The following is a 19,453-nucleotide window of genomic DNA, read 5'->3' on the forward strand; positions in this document are numbered from 1 at the left end:
GTCATTTCCTACTGACATCTGCAGACAAGGCTGAAATCAACAAAACATTCCACTTGAGAGCTGAATTGAGTTTGAACACAATCACCTATAGCTAGGGAAACACATTCCCTTGGGTTTTCTCCTATCCGACAGAATATAATTCTGCATAGAACCGCCTGCAGCAACTACAAGATGACAGTTGCAAGCACAATCCATTTACTTCTGCATCACAGATACGACAGCTCCCAAATGAGAGTCATGGGGGCTCCTCCAGCGGCCCTGGACAACCCCCAGCTTACCTAATGTTTCACAGCTTGTGTTGCGGGAGCACTGACCACTGTCACGGTCCAGAGAAGAGAGCTGCTCGTCAGACTTGCTGAGTTTGCCGATGCTACTGCACGGTGAGAGACGAGGAGACTCCCCCCCATAGGAGTGGCTTCCACCCGACAACCTTCTCTGGGCATAGCAGTCAACATCAAAATCCTTAAGCAAAAAAACCAAATCAACGCCATTCTTGGCAGCTCGCCAGCAAGTGAGATGCAGCTCGAGGAGCAAACACCTCACAGCTACGTTAAGAAAACCAGGAGGGCAGAGGACCGGTGCTGCTAGCCCTCTCTAGTTAGACAAACTTGTCAGGACCACAGAAAACCTCTGATTTGGTAAAAGGTCCACGCCAGGGAGCTCTGTGCGCTCGTGCTTCCAGGCAGGGCACGCTGTGACCCACAGTGGACTTCACAAGATGCTGAGAAGATGACAGAGCTCCTCACTGCTACACACGTCTCATGACTACTTGTTAAGACGTTGATACTAGGTAACCAGACTGCAAGATTTCTCATTAAATAACTGGGACTTCAGCAAATACTTGGTTAGCTTAGGTGCATGCAAAGGGAAAATAAGCTATAGTGAGATACAACTTTCTGTGCCTATGACTACATTTCTATTTTGGAAATTACCTCAAGCTTATTAGCCTGCGAGTGAACCCCTCAAGTATTCCCACTACTGCAAAACAACCTTAGTGTGATTGCACTAGTAACTGAAGACCTGCCACAGCTTGATCTGGGTCAGCCAACCGACAGCAGAGGCTCCCTAAGCCAGAGCTGAGGCTTTGGGGATGACGACTAGATTTGATTTTGGTGCAACTTAATATGATTCAGGTCCTCACCGCTGAGTTAGTAAGTTCCTGAATGTGTAAAGCAAACCCAGCCATTTACAACCTCATAAACCCCAGACTAGCACAAGCGATGGAATATGATTAACACAAGTTTTCCATTTTTTCTACTGGAAAATTTAGGAATTTCCCCAAAGCACCAACAGTGGTCAGGGCAGTTGCTCAAACTACTGTTTGGGTTAAAAGATGTTTTAAATTGTGACTGGATGAAGACAGACTTCTGATCTCAATATGCCATATGCTCCCCTGGCCTGTAAGTAAACCTTGGTGAGATCTTGGTAAGCTCAGCCAGCCGCTCTGTACTCTGATCTATTCGACACAGCAACACACAGCCACTCACACTGCTACAGCTCAAGGCAACAAAGTTGTAGCAATTTGTTAATGAAATCCAACAGCACTGTAAAAAAAATTAAGCTAGTCACATTATTTATTATACTGACGTTCCTGCCACTAAAATTCCCACTCCAGAGCTCTCCTGTACAGGGACGAGCAGAGGCATGCAGGGAACTGCGCGGCTGCAGGTCACAGCATCTCTCTGAGCTCTTGCTACATGTTCACAGCACGTTTCCCTTGGTTTTCACAAAGGGGCTACACCATTACCTGTCTGTTGATTCCAACAGGTAAACTGGACCCACTGGTGGCTCGACTCATGGGGGCCACAACGGCCACTCTGGTTGGGGAAGGTGCCGACTGTCGTTTTTTAGGGGGCAATGCTGGTGGAGGGCTGCAAGACACAACAGGCATTGATGCTTCCATTACTCTTCCAGCAAAAAGACTTTTAGAGGCTTCACGAGCTTGTTTTCCAGAAAGCCTTTGACTTGCCAGGCTCAAAGCTCAGAGGTTCTTGACCAAACCTGGCCAGGAGCTATTCAGCAAAGTGTATCGACTAACAAATACCAATTTAAGAGTACTCTCACAGCTAAGGTCCTGTTCAGTGATTTATTTTTTAAGGCTGGAAAAGAGTTGGTATTTCTCAAACAACTGCTGTTTTAAAAATTATTTTTAATGGTGCTAATTAGCATTGTAATTATTTCTTAATAAAAGTGGTGAAAATCCCAATTAAATGTTTTGGTTTTCCACCCACAGAAGTCCCTCCTCCTCAAACCTTCCAGGTTTGAAAAATGTTCGAAGTTTCAAAAATTTACAGGACAGGAAAATTCTTTTTCTGCCCTTTTACTCTCCTGGTGAACTTCAGGGAACAAGCTGGTCAGCGTTGCTCTCACCATGTATACTGTGAGGGCCCATGTTTTGGCATGAATATGTTTCAGATACACACGTTAGCAGTAACTAGTGAGATTTTAACCACTGTACTTTTAGTTTTTGCTTCTAATGACACACCATTCTGGTAATCACCAAGCCTGCAAGGTTCCCAAGAGCACACATATTCTGTTCCTGGAACATACCAGGAAAATTTTCTATAACCCATGAGAACTCAAAAAATACATAGAAATGTGATTCTTTTTGCCAGCCACAGCTCTTTTGATGCCGCATTTTCAAATTAGCACAACATGTATTTTTCACACCATCCATTAGAGAAGAAAAACATCATACACACAGACCAAAAACCTGCAAATTGGGGGTTTTCTCTTCCTTCTCAAAATAGAACACAGAAACTTTCATGTGGTTACTTGTAGAACAGCGTAAGAACAACCAGGTAAAAGAATTTTTTCACGCACTATTGGCTCCTTTCACTCTTAAGCTGATAAGCAATGCAGAACAACCTGGATGTGCAGGACAGACTAGTAACTGCCAGCTGAGGTTAAAACATTTCCCATTGGATACAACAGCACAAGACACTGTCGTACAGCGTGGTATTCACATAGTTTTAAATAAGGTTCTTGCGCATTTATGTGATGTCTCTCATGCATGATCTCAGGGCATGGCACTACCCTCACAGAAAAAGAAGGAAAGGAAAACACAGATAATGAAGGGTATTGCTCAAAACAAGACAGAGAGAACAGAAAGTCATAAACAGAGTCCAGGAGCAGGGAAGAATTACTCTGGAGAACTGGAAAGTCAGAGGCATCACTAACCTCCTCATGACTTGTCTTGGGCACATTTTGCCAAGATCGTTTAAAACACAAGAAGCTGGTAAGAACCACTGGTATTCTTCTGTCAGCTGGTTGGCCAGTATTACCTGTTTTCTGCCACACGAATGCTAGGCAGAGGGGGTTTAGGAGGTGCAACTTCTTCATCCATGGAGTCAGTCAGTAGCTCATTGGACTGAGTCATATTAGTTGTTTTGTTGAGGATCTCCATTTCTCGGTCTGTAAGGGGAAGTTCTGATGGGCTGCAACAAAATATGGATTGCAGATCATAAACGACAGTTGGAATGCAGCATGCTGACAGATTAATACATATTTTAAATCATACGCAATATGAAAGGCACCTACAGCAGAAGGCAGAATTTACATTTGCAGGTGGAATTCCATGTATATGCAGAATACAATGTGCACGTGTCACGGCCAAGCGATGTTTCATTGCCAGATTTTAGCATCTTCCCTATCATAGCATATTGCACCCTTTAAGTAGTCCCACTGTAATGGATGAGGCTACATAAAGAACATTACGCTACCCTCTGTGAAGAATAACTGAATGCTTTAATTCAATCATCAGTAGCCAGAAATTATCCCTTCTCTATTAGTCCTGCACACAGAGGAAATCCTTGTCAGTGACCCACCTGTCAGATTTACATGCTGGTAAACTGGGTTTAACTGGGCTTGTTGGAGAGGGATGTTCCTGCTTTTCAATCGTGAGTCTGACCAGCTCCTGATGGATGGAGAGGAGAAAAAAAAAGAGAATAATCATTATTTGCTGAATGCTGCACTCAAACATCCTAGGGGTGCTACGGCAGTAAATTCTTGGTTACCCACGTTACGGATTAACAATGGCACGGACACAGAGAGAGCCGAGCTGGGTGTAAGTCTGGTACAGAGCTGTACAAATGATGCGGCACTGCTTCTAAGGAGCAGCCTGCACCTAGCAGATAGTTTAGCCATATTTGAGTTAAGTTCATAAACCCTGGCCCTATGGGGATTCTGCACAAAGCCACCTATGTGCCTTTTTGCTGTGCTTCCTCTTTCCTCTATCGTCACAAAGGTGTTCCAGTCCCCACAACACCCTAGATAATGGCAAATTGACTTTACATACATAAATGCAAGTACAGAAAAGTCTTGCACAGTGGACTACTTCACCTAGCCAGTAAAAGAATTAAATAATTGCTTTGTATTTTATGAACAAGTATGTATTTGTTTCAAAAAGCAAGTTTTCTGTAAGAAGCCCAACCACAAATTAAGCAGTCAACACCTTTATTAAAAGGCCTGCTTCCCCTGAAGCCATCTTTTAACATGTTAGCAATGGAAGTCTTAATCATTCAAGGAACTACTGTAGTGTATCTGTGAGAGGCGGATAAGGCTCTGGATAAAGAGATAAGGGCATGATAATCCTGAACTACCAGTCTGCCAGCAGTCAAAGCAACAATCATTCATGCCAGAAAGATGGAGAGAACATTTTATGGATGTCTGAGGCTGACAAATACATCTACTGCTCACAGATACAGCCACATGCCCTCTTAGAGGCAGGCTGGAAAATTGGCACTGCTTCCTGAAAGTATTGGCTTCCCAGCATACTATGCAAAGGAAACTATATAGGATCAATTTTTAAATTTGTTTTTAAAGCAGCCTGAAGTACATCATCATTATTCCAGTATTATCTTCATGTCCACGTCTGTTGAGCTTGGAAACAACTGTCACTGCTCTCTCAACGCAGTAACTGCAACTGGAAAGTCGACGTCATCATCCTTCTGAGGAAGAGAAATATTCTAATTCTCGTATTTTTATATAAGGTTCTATATAAAGCTCAACTCCTATGGGTCAACACATGCACAACAAAAGGAATAAAGTACTACACTGGATGTGCAAAGGACAGCAAACATAGTCCAAGTGTCCACCACAGCCGATACTGGTTTCGATGTTCTACTTACATTCTTGGTGTGAGCTCGTGCTCAAAAATAAATTTACACCGTGTCAACCAAAACCACGACAAAACAGTCAGCTTTCCAGTGGAAAATCCCACATGCGGGAAAGGATGAGAGAGCACAAACAGAGCACATGCAGATGTCCATGCAGGCTAATGCGATGAAGATGTTCCTGTCCGTCCCAGGCAGGAAGACTAGGCCTTGCGAGGAGCAGCATGTTGTGAGAAGTGCCCTGGTGCGAAAAAGGACAGCCCAAGCCAACCACAGCCGACCAGCCCAGCCAGCTCCCACCTCCATGGAGGGCCACGTCCCCCAGCGGGGAAATACTCTGCAACAAGGAGCAACAGACGGACAGGGCTTCTGACAATCTATCAGCTCCACTGTAGTAATGTATGTTACACAGTATAAGGAAAATTAAAATAATTAAGGCCCTTCAGTCACAGAAGAACTACAGTGGTAAGACGGACACTGAAATGACCTCAAGACTCCTCTGTTGAGTGTCCCCAGTTACTCAACAGAAACTATTTTTAAAAAATGTACTTTCCTCTGTTTCATCCTCGCTTTCAGGATGAATATTCTTTAATTAAAAACTTGCTATTCCTTTTAGACTTTAGAAATTCCCCTATAAAGTTTACAGAACATCACTAGGAAAAACAACAGTAGGACCTGGGAACCTACAAACGCCAAACAAGGCTTTTCTGTAAATCAGACGACTCAGAAATCACGCAGTGGCACCATTTGACTCTTCTGGCTGCAGCTGGCACCATGCTCCCAGTCACCGTCAGGAGTGGGTGATGACACAACGGATTGCCACCTTCCCGCCTTCTGGACAAACTTCCACTGCTGAAGAGGTTTCTGGAGACTCTCACGCACTTCAACGGACTCAGCGTCAGACCCCATGGGGCTATCAGGCACTCGCCAGCAAGAAGAGCGACTCCAAACAACATGTAAGAGCACAATAAGGGAAATAAAACGTACGGGCATTCAAACTAAAAACCTTGGGCCTGAAGCGCTCAGTTTTCCTGTTTTGCCAGTTGTAATGGACACATGCCTGTCCACCATATGGGAGTGTACGTTACAACAGGGGAGAGAAACAATCCAATTTGGCTCGAAAGTATCTTTAGAGTGATTCAAACCATTGCTGCTGTGAAAAAAACCTAAACCACCTCCCACCAGAGACACCAACACAACATGTGATTGACAATACTTGAGAGGATCCCTTTTTCCTCTAAACTTTGACAAATAGGTCCAGATTGCCTGGACCCTGACTTTTTCTCCTCCCTACTAACTCCAAAATGAAAACTAGTGTTCAAAAATCAAGCCAAGATCTTTAGTGTACACACAGAGGTAATCAGCACGCAACTGAGCCAGATGCACATTATGCTATTCCTTATCAGCAAGTAAAGAGATTCCTGCAGCAGTAATTAGAGATAATTAAAGCCTCTCTACAAACTTATGCTACTTCAGCAAGCTGGAAATTCCAAAATGAGATGGAATTTTAACAAGTCACATAATCAAAATATAGATTTTTTTCTTCTTTTTACATATGCCTAGCAAGGCACTAAAACCTGAGATCAAAACAGCAAGTAACACAAGTGAACAAGCAACTCCTTTATGCTCAATTCTGAAAATAAAGGGGGAAGTAAGCACTGCAATGTGGAAGTGGATCTTGTGTGATCTGCCAGAAAAACAAAAAAGGCTCTCCACAGCAGAGAAGTGTCCAGCTTCTCAGTTCTGCTTCCAGATCCGAAAGCTGCCTTGGCCCTTCTAAAATAAACCTTGTTCCTCGCTATGCAGTAGGAGATGAGTGCACGCCACTTCCAAATGCTGACCTGTTGATGGGCAGACACATTCGCATCTACCCAGACAGCCACACATCTGCTCTAAGCATGCTCCAAGCTGACCAGACATAAGCCAGCTCCAACTGGAAGGCCAAAATAACTTTTAGTCTAACACCAAAGTAGAGACTGATATAGCCATGCTGCTCAGCGGGGCTTAATAGCTCAAGCTTAGCACTGTAGGGACATGCCTGCATTGCTTCCAACCTAGGCTGGCTCGCAGCATGGGCAGAGCAGGCATCCGAGACCTTCCACCCTTCCGCACGGGCACGCTGCTGTGGCTGGATGGCAACAGGTACCGAGGGTTTAAGTGTTGCTTGAAGTGAAAGGGACAGTGGGTGTCCAAGTCTCATGCAATGACATGACACAACCCTATCCTGGATCTGGCGGTAACACGGCTCTCCACGGGATTGTGCAGATTCATTAAGTGATAACAGAGTGAACTGGCTCGCTGTTTGCTGGGGTATTACAGTTCAGATGCCACAGCGCAGATTTTCACATACTGCAAATTGCTGCTGAATTCCAACACTAACAGCAGCTGAGACTTTAAGCTAAACTCTTTTTCTCCACCCTGCTGTGCAAATTTAAGATCAGCTTTACTTTTCAAATCTGGAGCTTAAAGTTAAAGGGCATATTGTGCAAAATAATCCTGGAAAATCTGTCTTCTTTAGGTGATGTGAACGTTTTTATTTCAAAGATATTTGTTTAAAAGGCTCAATGGGTAATAGTAGATTTTAGTATCTGTGTTTGAGCAACATTAAAGAGATATTCAGAGCATGCAAACACCACACCAAGACTCCTGAAAACTTGATAGCCAAGCCTTGGGAGAGCCACTTCATTTCTGCATTCAGCTCCAGTTAATAAAAACTAAGCTGAGTTTGAGTACAGTGAAAGATGCCTCTTCCTGATACACTAATCCAGGTGAAACACCTGCTGCAGCTCTTAAAACTCTACCCCAACTTTCCTTCTGTGTTTGATCTAAGTATTCCCCTTTAGATTCAGCCCTGCTGTTGAAAGAGGCTTAACTTTCTCTGCAGTTTGCAAAATAAGGTTCCCAGGAGATTTGATGGTGTCTCCGCTGGTGCCCTGAGCCCAGGTCAAGCCAACTTTTAGCTGCAGTGCTAGGACAGCTGAATGAACAGCCTCCGCCGACATTGGCCTAGAGACAAGCCTGGGAAACAGAAATAATGGGTACCAAAGGCTTACTGGGAAGTAGAAGGAAAGCCAACAGCTTTCCCTGGGTGGGGCAGGGAGGGAACGCTATAAGCAGGTCTCACAAAGGATACAAAGGTTTCTGTTAAACGTTTCCACTAGTTATGTAAAATTAATCTCCAGAAAACTGAGCTTAGCTCATCACCTGTTCCACACCCTAATCCGACTGCTGAAAGCAGTGATATATCACTGACGAATCCCTTGAAATTTATGTTAAAAGGTGGAGCTGGAATCTTTAATTCTCTGTGGGCATTGACAGGAAGCATTTCCATTATATTTTGCCTACACAGAAAATACGCAAACTCTGGTTTGTAATCTGCATGGGAGACTGGGAATGACTTGCTGAAAATTTAATACAATGCTCAATAAAGATTTATTGTTCCTTCCAATTCATCAAATGCCAGGGTGAGCATTTCAGAAGTGCACACTAACAGCCAAACCGTTTGTGCTAGCCTTTAACCAGTGCACCGAGCAGGATCATTTCAGTTATGGAGCAGTTGATTTAAGGGGTAGTTTACTGAAGGCAAGAATAGGATCTTTGTATTTTACCTACACTTAAAAACCTCCTTCAACTATCAATCTCTTCTAAAGTACATTATTATATACTTTATATAATATAATTTACAGTATTTGCCTCCTGTACCTTGACTCCATCCAGAACAGCTTTTATGACATCCTTCACTGTTGTCACCATCTCCTTGTCTTCTGAATTCACACCTTCCAGCATCACTTGATCAGACCAGCGAATTAGATTGGCCAGACTCTGGTACACACGGCTATAGCAGGACGAGATGGCAGAACTGGATGGCAGGGGAGAAAAAAGAACAAAACGAAATTATGGAGCTACTATCAAATGTTACCAGAGTGCTTGATTTAAAGCGCATTTCACACTGTTAAAAACGTGATTGTTCTCCTTTTCCCTCTGACATTCGGAGTTTGTGTTTAGCAGGTGACAAAGCCTGGGTTTCTCCTCCGCTGCAGTTGCTCTCCCCAGTATGAAGGTACGAACAATCAACAGTTCATTCTCAGTTAACAGAATGAATTATCTGGGCTGCAGGTTAACACAGCAATGCTAAAAAGAACGTGCTTTCCATTTTAATTTACAGCTCCATCCTATGCCTTAACTTCAAAGGTAAGTATTTAAGTCCTGTATTTAAGTCTTAAGGTACATTATTTCAGTTTTATCTATGCTCTCCTTCTTCCTTATTAACTCTCCCCAAAAATGTCCTGGATAATTGAGAGCTGACTGTATTCATTCCTTGACAAATCATTTCCTCACTGTTTATAATGCCTGAAAACATGTAATTAAAACCTGCTTCTTTACAGAAATTGAACTGAATGAATTTCAGGTTTGGAAGTGGAAGGGTGTTGCTTTGTTTTGTTTTTAATGAGAAACAGAATTGAAGCTATTGTTCTGAAGGGGAATTTTGGAAGGATGACAACTCTAAATAAAAGTTAACTGTAACAACAGTGCTCACAGGCATTTTCCTGGCCATTCTGAAAACACTTACTTCATTACTAAACAAGGTGTGTTAACAGTACTGCTGATGGCAATGCTTCAACAGTTAAATCCATTTCAAACTGCATCAGAACCATAAACAGATAAGAGAAGGTGTAATCTTGCGATCATTACTGATACGAGTGTTCCAAGTCTCCCCATTTCTTTTTGGTATCTATTTTACACTGGCTTAACTCCAGTGATTTCATTATCTGTGAGAAGAGAATCAAGCCCACAAGCTTCATTGAGATTATTCAGGTGAATGAAGTTTGCAGGACTGGGGAAAGAACTATTGTCAAGTTACAACCAGGGGGATACAAACAACGGCAAGTAATTTTTTGTTTGGCTGTTCTTTTTTCTGAAAGCATGCTGCTTGCCATTTGTTCTAATTTCAAATGAAATTAGCTTGGTAGGAGATATTTGCTAAATAGGGCCCTCCCCCATCTCTTTCTAAGGCTTTGATTTCTTTGCCATTAATCTTCAGTCTGCTTCCTTCTAAGGAGGCGGTAATTGAAAGCCCATTTTGTGCTAGATTTAATTACTTTTTTCCTTAATGCAAATGCTTCCCCTAAAGCAAAAAGAAGTCCAGCAAAATTTGATTTGCTATCAAAATCACCCCTTGGTGCCCTGCCACTATTCCAAAGAAATAAAGTGCATAGGTAGGCATGAAAGGACACGGCTTTTTGAAAATGCCAGATCCCCTTTTTTACTGTGAGGCTAAGCAGAGCAGAACATACATATGGGATCTCTGCTGTAATACATACCATTTCCAGAAAGAGAGACTTATCACTATGTCGAGGACTCCATTGACTATTCTGCTTATACGGGTAAATATGGATATCCAATTGTCAAGGTTGCACTAGTTCACTACTAAGAGAGAGGGTGTAAGGAATTTCAAGAATAGAACTGTCTGAAATACCGCTGCTGCTGAAGACCACTTAGTTGATATTTATTTCCAAATATATTCTTGGAAGAAAAGATCACCCAGCGAACACCCAGTGGATACACACATCAAAGCAAGTGACTATGAAGATGACATGTTCTATCCTAAAAATATTTGCTGACATTTTACATGTTCTCCTGGTGTAAGGGGAAAGTTCATTCTTTCTTTTATTAAGTGAAAGCAGGTGCTTGTCAGGAATTTAATGGCTGATAGCAACTGAAGAAACTTTTGTGTCTTTATTCAGAAGCCTGATGAATGTTCCCATTCTAACAGCTACTGCTCTTTGTAATTCTTCAGATCTAACCTAAATTGGATCTCTCCTGTCCCAGCCACAGCTCTGATACTCACCCATTGCCTCCTTCCTTTGTACTGTCAGGTATAACCCTGACCTATGCATTAGGGCTGAACACAGCTCAGCATCTCTGTTTGCAAAATATTTGGCACTCTACTGCTGTCTCAACCACACTATAAACCTTTCTTGCATGAGAACTGAAATACGCATCTTGAAACAAAAATTTTGGAGATACTTAATAGGAAAACAAATAGGAACAGCACAAAAACTGGCAGGATTTCAGGAACCAAACACGTGCATTGCTCTGCCTAGTTTTGTACTTTTCTCAATCTGTGCTAATTTTGCTCTTTCTGTATTATTCAATGACGTTTGCTTGCTTTGTGTCAATTAATTGCTCCAGCATCTATGGGATGAAAGGCAGCTATATCTCTATGGCTTGGCAACTCCACAAACTCTTATAATCCATGCTGAGCTTTGCTGTGGCAAATTCCTTCTTCTTTTCTGGCTTCAGACCCACTGTCTAACTGGTTAAAACATAATACACATCATCTGTTAAAACATAAAACAAATAATCTGTTGAAAGCACACAGGAATGAACTTGGACTGGTTAATCTACTGAAGTACATCTGTATACTTCTGTTCTGTATCTGATCCAGTAAAATCAAAAAAGCAGTTAAGAGTGCAGGCTCAGACTTCTCTAGTATCAGGGTGGATAAACTGAACACAAAGAAGGATTACTCTGAAGATAAACTCTTTTTCAGGTAAAAGCTGTTGGATTTGTTAGCTTTTAGGATACCATCATGGACTGCGGAAACAGTATAGTATCTGAGGAGAACCTCCCGGTAGTAAATGATGAGTTTCCAAGTTTATGCTAAGAATCAGCCCTTCCTCCTCTCTGAAACCATTATGATTTGCTTTATCTTTCCACAGCATGGGCTGCTTCGCAGCAGGGAATCTGCTTTTAAATTATGTTTGAAAACTACCACATAATTAGTAAAAATAGCAGTCACTTCATTAGCCACTGCAGCGTTTCCTGTCTCCCGTGCGGTGTGATTCTTCAGACACAAGAAGGGAAGAAGCTGGGAGCCTGCTAGTCTGTCACAGTCCCAAAACCCAAGAAGGAAACTTACCTTTGCTGGATGCGTGGATCGGTTTGCACCAAGGGCAGGATGGCTTCCAGCACTTTACTTGCTGAGCCTGGCAGCATATCTAATACTTTCTTATCAATTGCCATTTTGTCCACAATAGTCTTAAAGTAACGCAATGCACTGACGACCTCCTTCTCCTTCTCCTCTAGCCATGATACATTCTAAAGAGGAGGAAAAAAGGAGAAATATGTTAAAACCTCAGGATTTTTAAGGGCAAGATTACTTTAACTTACCTGAAGTGCGGCGAAACTGAATGACGTACGTTCCACGAGGACTGGAGAAAACCCCTTCTACCACTAACACTTTTAAATTGAAACACTACTCTTTCAAAAGAATAGTCAGTGCAAAATTGCACCCACGCTTTAACTTTCTGAATTACGTGCATTCCAAACTGAAGGCTAATCTTGATCAGTTTTAGGCCAAGATTAACACTACTGATGATGTGAAGGGCACTGCTTTGAAACCCACATGCCAAACTGGGAGGGTGAAAGAAAAAAAAATATAGCAAGCTCAGATAGTAATGATAATGCAAGAAAGGAAGCAACAACTACTGGTTTTAAATAGAATTGCCCCTCTGACGCGATCAAAAGCCTTAAGCACATCTCACTATCAAAATGTCTTTTCAATCAGTAAATGCAGTGGATCAGCCAAAGGGAAAGAGAAAAACAAACCACAACCAGAAAAACTTCTGAACTCCAGAACAATACAAACAAGATGCCTCCATTTTTGTACCCATCCCTGATAGTTTCAATGACATATGGGGTGTTCACCCTTATTACCCTGAGTAATTCTGCTGACTCTAATATGCCTACTCTTATGAAAGTGGCCTATAGTCTTGTGTCTCCATTCCCAAATAAAAAACTCCATTCTGATCAGCCTCCAACCAAAGTCATTTTGCGATGCTGCTGCAACAAGGGAACTCGCATGCTTTCCACGGGGACAGACCGTGAAAGCTAAGTTTTGGCATCAGTGAATGAATGTTGCAGAAGGGAACAATTCATTGGAATAAAGCTGAGTTGTGGTCACCAACTTCCGCGCCACCACCAACGCTGGAAGAGGAAATTCAGAAGTGATACATGATATCTTAATGGCATTCTGGACAGGGATATTTTTTAAAAGTTTACCAGAGTATGCCTGGAGGACTTTTAATGCCACAAGTTGTTCCTAAGTGAGATTTAAATTAACTACTGAACACTGCTAGAAAAGGACCAGAGAGCTTAGCAGAGTCAGGTTTCATCCATTATCTCCTCTGTAAATTCAGCTTCAAGAATTAATGACCTATGGGCATTGTGTACTCCCCATACTCTTGTCAGCTGTTAAACTGCTGCTTTTCTGCAAAATCAGGCCAGCAGCCCAAAAGGTTTTAGGAAGAACAATTTATAGGCAGCACTGGTTAGTAATTTGGGGCCAGCTGCATAAAAGGATTAGAGTCCCAAGTCCCATCAAGCTCCAACTTTAGAAGTCCCAATCCAAGATCTGCAAACCACCCTGTCATTTTCCATCTGATCTGGGAAGTGCCCAAATTCTGCTGCTGCTTCTACTTTTTGACAATATTGCTTGCCAGGCACCTCAAGTTCTGCTCTGCAGCCCACAGTGCCCCGAACTCCCTTGCTGAGGAGCATCCTGGCAACTCGCTGATGTCAAAAATGACATTTCCCATTTTTCAGGCATGTGCCCTCACTACTGCACAGTTTATTCCAGGATACGGAAAGGCTCAGTCCCTCCCATGAAGGTTTTGCACTTCATGTGATCACACATTTCAGGGATGAGAGAGACCATATGTATATTCCCCGAGCGAGTACGACTATGGCCCAGTGGTCAGAGCTCTCAAACTGAAGTGAAAAAATGTGGATGCAGTTCCTGCTCTGATGGCTGCTAATGTATTTCATTCAACAACTGTTTCCTGCAGAAAGGCTTGCAACTTAATAGCTTAAACACACTCCTGACCAGAGGAGGGATGGGCTTGACTCTGAGAGTTCAGGGCTGAGAATGACAAGTAGGAACACAAATCCTTCCACTGAGCACATCAAGGCATGCAAATCCGGCCACCAGCCCCTTTTTGGGACACAGCCCTTTTTTTGCAACTTCCCTGCTAGCTCTTTGGGTGACATCCCTTAAGAGCACTTTTTATGAATCTCCTTCTGAGGTCCAAAGGCATCATATATATGTGTGCATACAGGTGCACAGAAACACGCCCAAAGAAAGCCTATACGTACTACACAGGATTGCAGGTTCTGCTACAGAGCTCAGATATATAAATGTCAGTTGCTGCTACGAGGCTGAAGTTTCTGGTGTTCAGTGCTTTACTCACTGAGGCCTGAGAACAGAAGCAATAATCTAGAGAAAGGAGTAATAACCTGGTGGGGCGGATGGATGGATATTAATATATTCCAGTGTCTGCACCTCACAAGACTAATGATACTAAGCTCTTACACTACACATTTTAGTGTGTCCCTAAAGCCAAAGTAAACAGGCAGTGGTACCCCTCTGGGCTGGCAGAGAGGACCTGAGCTAATCTCTCCTTTAATTTCTGAATAGAGGTGAACTTGCCCCAGTAGTTACCTCACCCCAGCGAGAGAGCAGATCGGTAACTGTGGGAGCTGCTAAAGCAGCAGGACCACTTCATTCACCCATTGCCCTTTTGGGCATTAAATGAGATAAACTTAACATTCAGGCAAAATGGCATCTTCACTCCCCTGCCTGCCTGCCTCATATAGATATTTTTGCATGATTTTTGAAGTTTTCGCTTAAATAATCATTACAAATGCATAACGTATGAAATACAGCTGACCCAGAAAGGGTTACAGCCAGCTGTACAGAATACACCTGATTACAAAAGCTGGAACACTCCCTTTTTTTCCTGCATTTTGGCAGTGAAAAACCTGTCATAACTTTATATATAGTGCTGAAGGACACTACTGTTCCTACAATATGCCCTACGATAAGAATCAAAGGCAGGGTCCAGGGAACAAAAGGAGGCTCTGAAAAAAACCTCCCCCTACATTGCCCACATTTAGGTATAAAGGGGAAGAGGAGAAGATGTCATCTGCATGGGTTGAGCATAACCTTCAGGTTGCACGTTGTGATTTTACATTAATTTTTGCTATTGCTATTTCTGCTCTACAGTGATTATCTACTTCAAGAGTATAAAAATAGCATCTTAAGTACTTAAGAGGGAGGAAAAGATGCTATTTGGTTTATCGAGTGTGCCTTCTGACAGAAAATCTCCTGTTTGTCAACTGATGTCTGTATTCCACTGAGAGAACCTGGTGACAATCCAGGCATATCCTCTTCTCCACTCCCTCCCAACAAAGCTAACGAGCTGACTGCATCCAAATAATTGATTAGTTGGACAGTAGCTATTAAAATAGATAAGGAATGATCCAGAAACCAACAATATTTCACAGTACAAAAATGTATACAGCTTAAATAATCATGTATGATAATAAAAATTATTGCAAGAGTTTTGTATTCCAATTAAAAAAAAATCCCAATCTGTACATAAAAAAAGGTTTTACATGTTCAGCATCCCTTATCGTTAAATCCTCTAGCATTGTTTCTTAGAGGAAAGAAAGTAAAGCAAAGACTTCACCTATTATTAGCATGCTAGTATATAGCTATAGAACAGCATTTTGAAAAGGGCTCTTCATTTTCTGATTTATTTAATTTGTGGTCACATATTTAAAGGAAGGCCTCTAAACTATCTCAAAATACCATCCTTAAATATCGTTGGAATTAAAAGCCTTCAAGGAGTACTCCCAGATTTTTTTTTATTTTTATTTTTAGTAGCAGGCAGCAATACAAGGTGCTCAGCTCCCTAAAAAGCATACCCATAGCCTCCTGGGGGAAAAAAAAAAACCCTCTATAGCCTGGGAAATAAAAGCCCATCATCTTCCACCTGATGGTGCAGAATAGGGCTAGGAACCCCTGCAGCGACTCCTCTGGGTGTTAAGCACATCACACAGCATAAGATAACTGTATCTTGCTGACTGGTCTCAATAACACTACAACAATCCTCCGCAGAGATAATCTAAAAAAGTTTGCATGTTTGGCACTGCACATTGGATGAGACTTTCAACAACAACTGGGAAAGATTTTGAATTATCATAAATAACCTCGACTGTTCTTAACTTTTGGCTTAGATTCATACTTGAAAACTGACTGCAACAGTAGTGTTACAGAGACAGTCTCCAGTCTACATAATCAGGTCACAACAGCAGAGGAGATAACGCTTCGATAGGTTTGTGCTGGGAAAGAGTGGTGACCTCAGCTCTTAGAGGCCTTGAAGTACGTTGGGTCTGAGGGACGGTGTGCTAGAATCAGCAGCTGCTTGAACGCATCTGGTTGACTCTCCCTGCTGATGTCGTCAGAGATTGAGCACATCTTTGGACCAGCTTCAAGGATTTGCTCGCCTGGGTTTTGGGGTTTTTAAAAGGATCACACCCCAAAATCAGGCAGTTATTTGGAAGCTATAAGCATAACCATAGGGTGTGCATGCAGGGAGGACGTGTCGATGTGTCAGGCCATAAACTACATTCCGTAATGAGATATTTAAACGCTTATGGAAGGAGGTCCCAGCAGGCTCTCCAAAGGGAATTACATGCTTTGGTTGCTCTTATTTTATACTACACAGCGCAGTTTATAACTAACCATAAAGCAACCCTGAGGATCCTGAAAAATCTGCAGAGTTCTGCAGAGGACAAAGTCACGCATCAAAAGAAGTGCTGTGGATTTTGATAAGCTGAGTACCAGCAAGCAAGAAACCAGCAAGACTAACAGAACATGTCCTTCGTCTGCTTACTTTGTTCGCTGACTTCTCTGGTGTTTTCACTGTCAGGTCAGCTTGCTTTCCTTTCTTTGAAGGGGTTCTCTTTATTTTTGGTGAATGAAACTTGCCCTTCAACTTCATAGTGAACGAGGAGAGATGGGAACGCTCAGAATCTAGAAAGACACAAAAATGCGTTACTGGATTAGGGTAAATTTGTTGAAACCAGGGTAGTTGTGTTACAGCGTTATCTGGAAAACCAACGTATGAAAAACATGGCAACCATGTAAATTTATCGAGTGGAACAGGATAAAAAAAAAAAAAAATTGTGGCTCTCTATTATGTTTCCAACCGCAATATCACCATTATTTCCTGCTTCCCCTCGGAGGCAGCAACGCTGCAGTGCAAAGGCAGGAACAGCGGGATTGCTACCGCTCTGTGCCTTGGAGAGAAAAGGAAAACCACCTCTCTTAAAAGCACTTATCTCCAGCAGATCCCAAAGTACTTTTCAGAGGGGGTAATCATCATCCCTCTTTTGCAGATGAGCAACTGAGTCAAGGGGATGAAGTGACTTGTTCACAGACCTCTGGCAGAGCAGAGCTCCTGCCCGTGTCCTGGCTGAGGGTCACTAACCCCCGCGGGTGCGCGGGCAGGGTTCTGCCCGGTACCCAGGATGGCGGCTGCTTCAGGAAAGGAAAACGCAGTCCGATGTAATGGCCTTCCCAGGCTGCTGATCCCTACCTCTACCCACTTGGTAGCATCACTTTTGAATGTGGCTCCATGGATAATCTGAACAAAAATGCCAGCCCTTGTCATTTGCAATGGGTTTCACTTCAAATGTACCAGACAAACCAGAGAACAGAGGAACTGCTTTAATACCAGGGCATCCTTGAAGAAGCTTAATTACAGAACTGCGCAACCCTTTTAAAAATTGTATTTTCATGGTTTTTTTAATATCGAAAAGCGGAAGTCTCAAAGGTTTGCAATCATGCCATATGCAGACTTACTGTTGAAATGTATTTCTATCTGTTTAGCCATGAAGCTAAATAAAACTAAGCTGCCTTGTAGAGAGCAGTTTAGAATGTATTTTGAGCAAAGAGCACTTTAATAAATGAAGGTCTGAATTGCTCTCTAGTGACCCAGATAATTCAGCAGAAGATACCAAACTTGTCTTTAACTACATTATCAAGAAAAGTAAGCAGTTTCACTGTATGTTTCATTTTTCTTTTACATTATTTGGGAATTGACTGCACTGGCTCTCATGAGTCAAAACGACACAGTCCCATGCATGCAGCACTGCACCACCTTGTTAGCATGCAGACTGCAAACAGAAAAGGCTGCTGAGTCAAATCTAGCACCCGGAAGCTAAATACCACACTGCAGCGCAAACACCGCTCCTCTTACTCAGAAATTACCTAACCACAACTCAAGGGAAGGAACCTGTGCTTGCCTCCCCGTAAGGGCTGTCTCCCTTTAAACTTGGTTTCCTGGTAGCGTGTTAAGACCCTGCTATTAACACCTTCACCAGCGCCAAAACTCTGGTTAGTTATGTCCTCTTGATCAAAATTTTGCAGGCATCCTATTAACAGAAGCTGCATCAGCACCAATTATAATCTAGCCTGGCTGCAGACCTGTTCTCCATTTACAGGAGTAAATGTTTTTCAAAGTTTTCTTTGTATCATAAAGTCCTGTTTAATGCACTGAGGAGGGAGGCACCAAAAACCTCGGTCACTGCAGATAAATCCAGACATATCAGTTGGCCTCTGAAGAATCACTTACAGCAGCTGGCACCCTAACTTAGCAACAATTTACGTCATTGCTTTACATCCACAAGGGGATCTCAAACCTTTAAAACCTCTCCGGCTCCACAGGGTGCTGAAGGTCACCACTGAAAACAGTTCCTGGCTGCTATGATAAAGCTCTTGCACTCCCCCCCCCCCCCCCCCCCCCCCCCGCAATAATTTGTATTTCTCTCATACAGCATATGACAATTTCTATACATCCGCACGTATGCAGACTTGCCAAGAGAAGTCATGGCTCTGAATTTAGTTTTTTTCAAGAACTGGCAGCTAATTACAATAATTAATCTACAGGGAAATAGGGGTAGCAGCAACAAATTGTGTCTGGCTCCTCCATGGGCTGCAGTGAGATCCAGACTGCTAGTGTGAGTAAGAAAATGTTAAATACCTACAAACCCCTTGGTTGCTTATAGTAATAATTTTGCCTTGTAGGGACGAGAAATTTGGAAGGGTGAGAGATTTCAGAAGACTACTGTTTCCTTTTCTCCTCCCCACCAGACATCTCTACCCACCTTTATGGGGCAAGCACATGAACGGCTGAACTACTGTGTGTGCATGGTCTGGAACCTCTAAAAGGAGATGCCTTGTCAGCAGAGAAAGTTTCTCTTCTGCTGACAGCAGATTCCCTTCACCACCATCACCAGCCTAACCATTGCCCTTCGCTCTCTTTATCCTTCTGTCACATCAAACACAATCATTTGCATGCCACGCTCCGAGGGGACACAGACCTACAGAGCGAGAACAGGAGCAAGTGGCTGGAGCAGAATAGGAAGTTCTTAAAATAGTACTAATGAAGTAAATCAGCTGACATCTGCAAAAATAATAAATGTTATTG

General features: G+C 42.6%; 1 protein-coding gene across 1 annotated transcript in view; it reads right to left on the reverse strand.

Annotated features, from left to right (window-relative positions):
• The window catches only part of RAPGEF1 (Rap guanine nucleotide exchange factor 1), an 89,931-nt gene that overhangs the window by 38,484 nt on the left and 31,994 nt on the right, over positions 1-19,453 (reverse strand). The window contains exons 2-8 of the mRNA XM_059829067.1: positions 16,856-16,995; positions 12,037-12,215; positions 8,817-8,973; positions 3,828-3,916; positions 3,285-3,437; positions 1,748-1,871; positions 279-462 (exon numbers count right to left, since the gene is read on the reverse strand). Coding sequence (XP_059685050.1) covers positions 279-462; positions 1,748-1,871; positions 3,285-3,437; positions 3,828-3,916; positions 8,817-8,973; positions 12,037-12,215; positions 16,856-16,995 — 1,026 coding nt within the window. The remainder of the gene's footprint in view (positions 1-278; positions 463-1,747; positions 1,872-3,284; positions 3,438-3,827; positions 3,917-8,816; positions 8,974-12,036; positions 12,216-16,855; positions 16,996-19,453) is intronic.

Source organism: Gavia stellata, chromosome 24, assembly GCF_030936135.1.
Source record: "Gavia stellata isolate bGavSte3 chromosome 24, bGavSte3.hap2, whole genome shotgun sequence".
NCBI classification, from domain to species: Eukaryota; Metazoa; Chordata; class Aves; order Gaviiformes; family Gaviidae; genus Gavia; species Gavia stellata.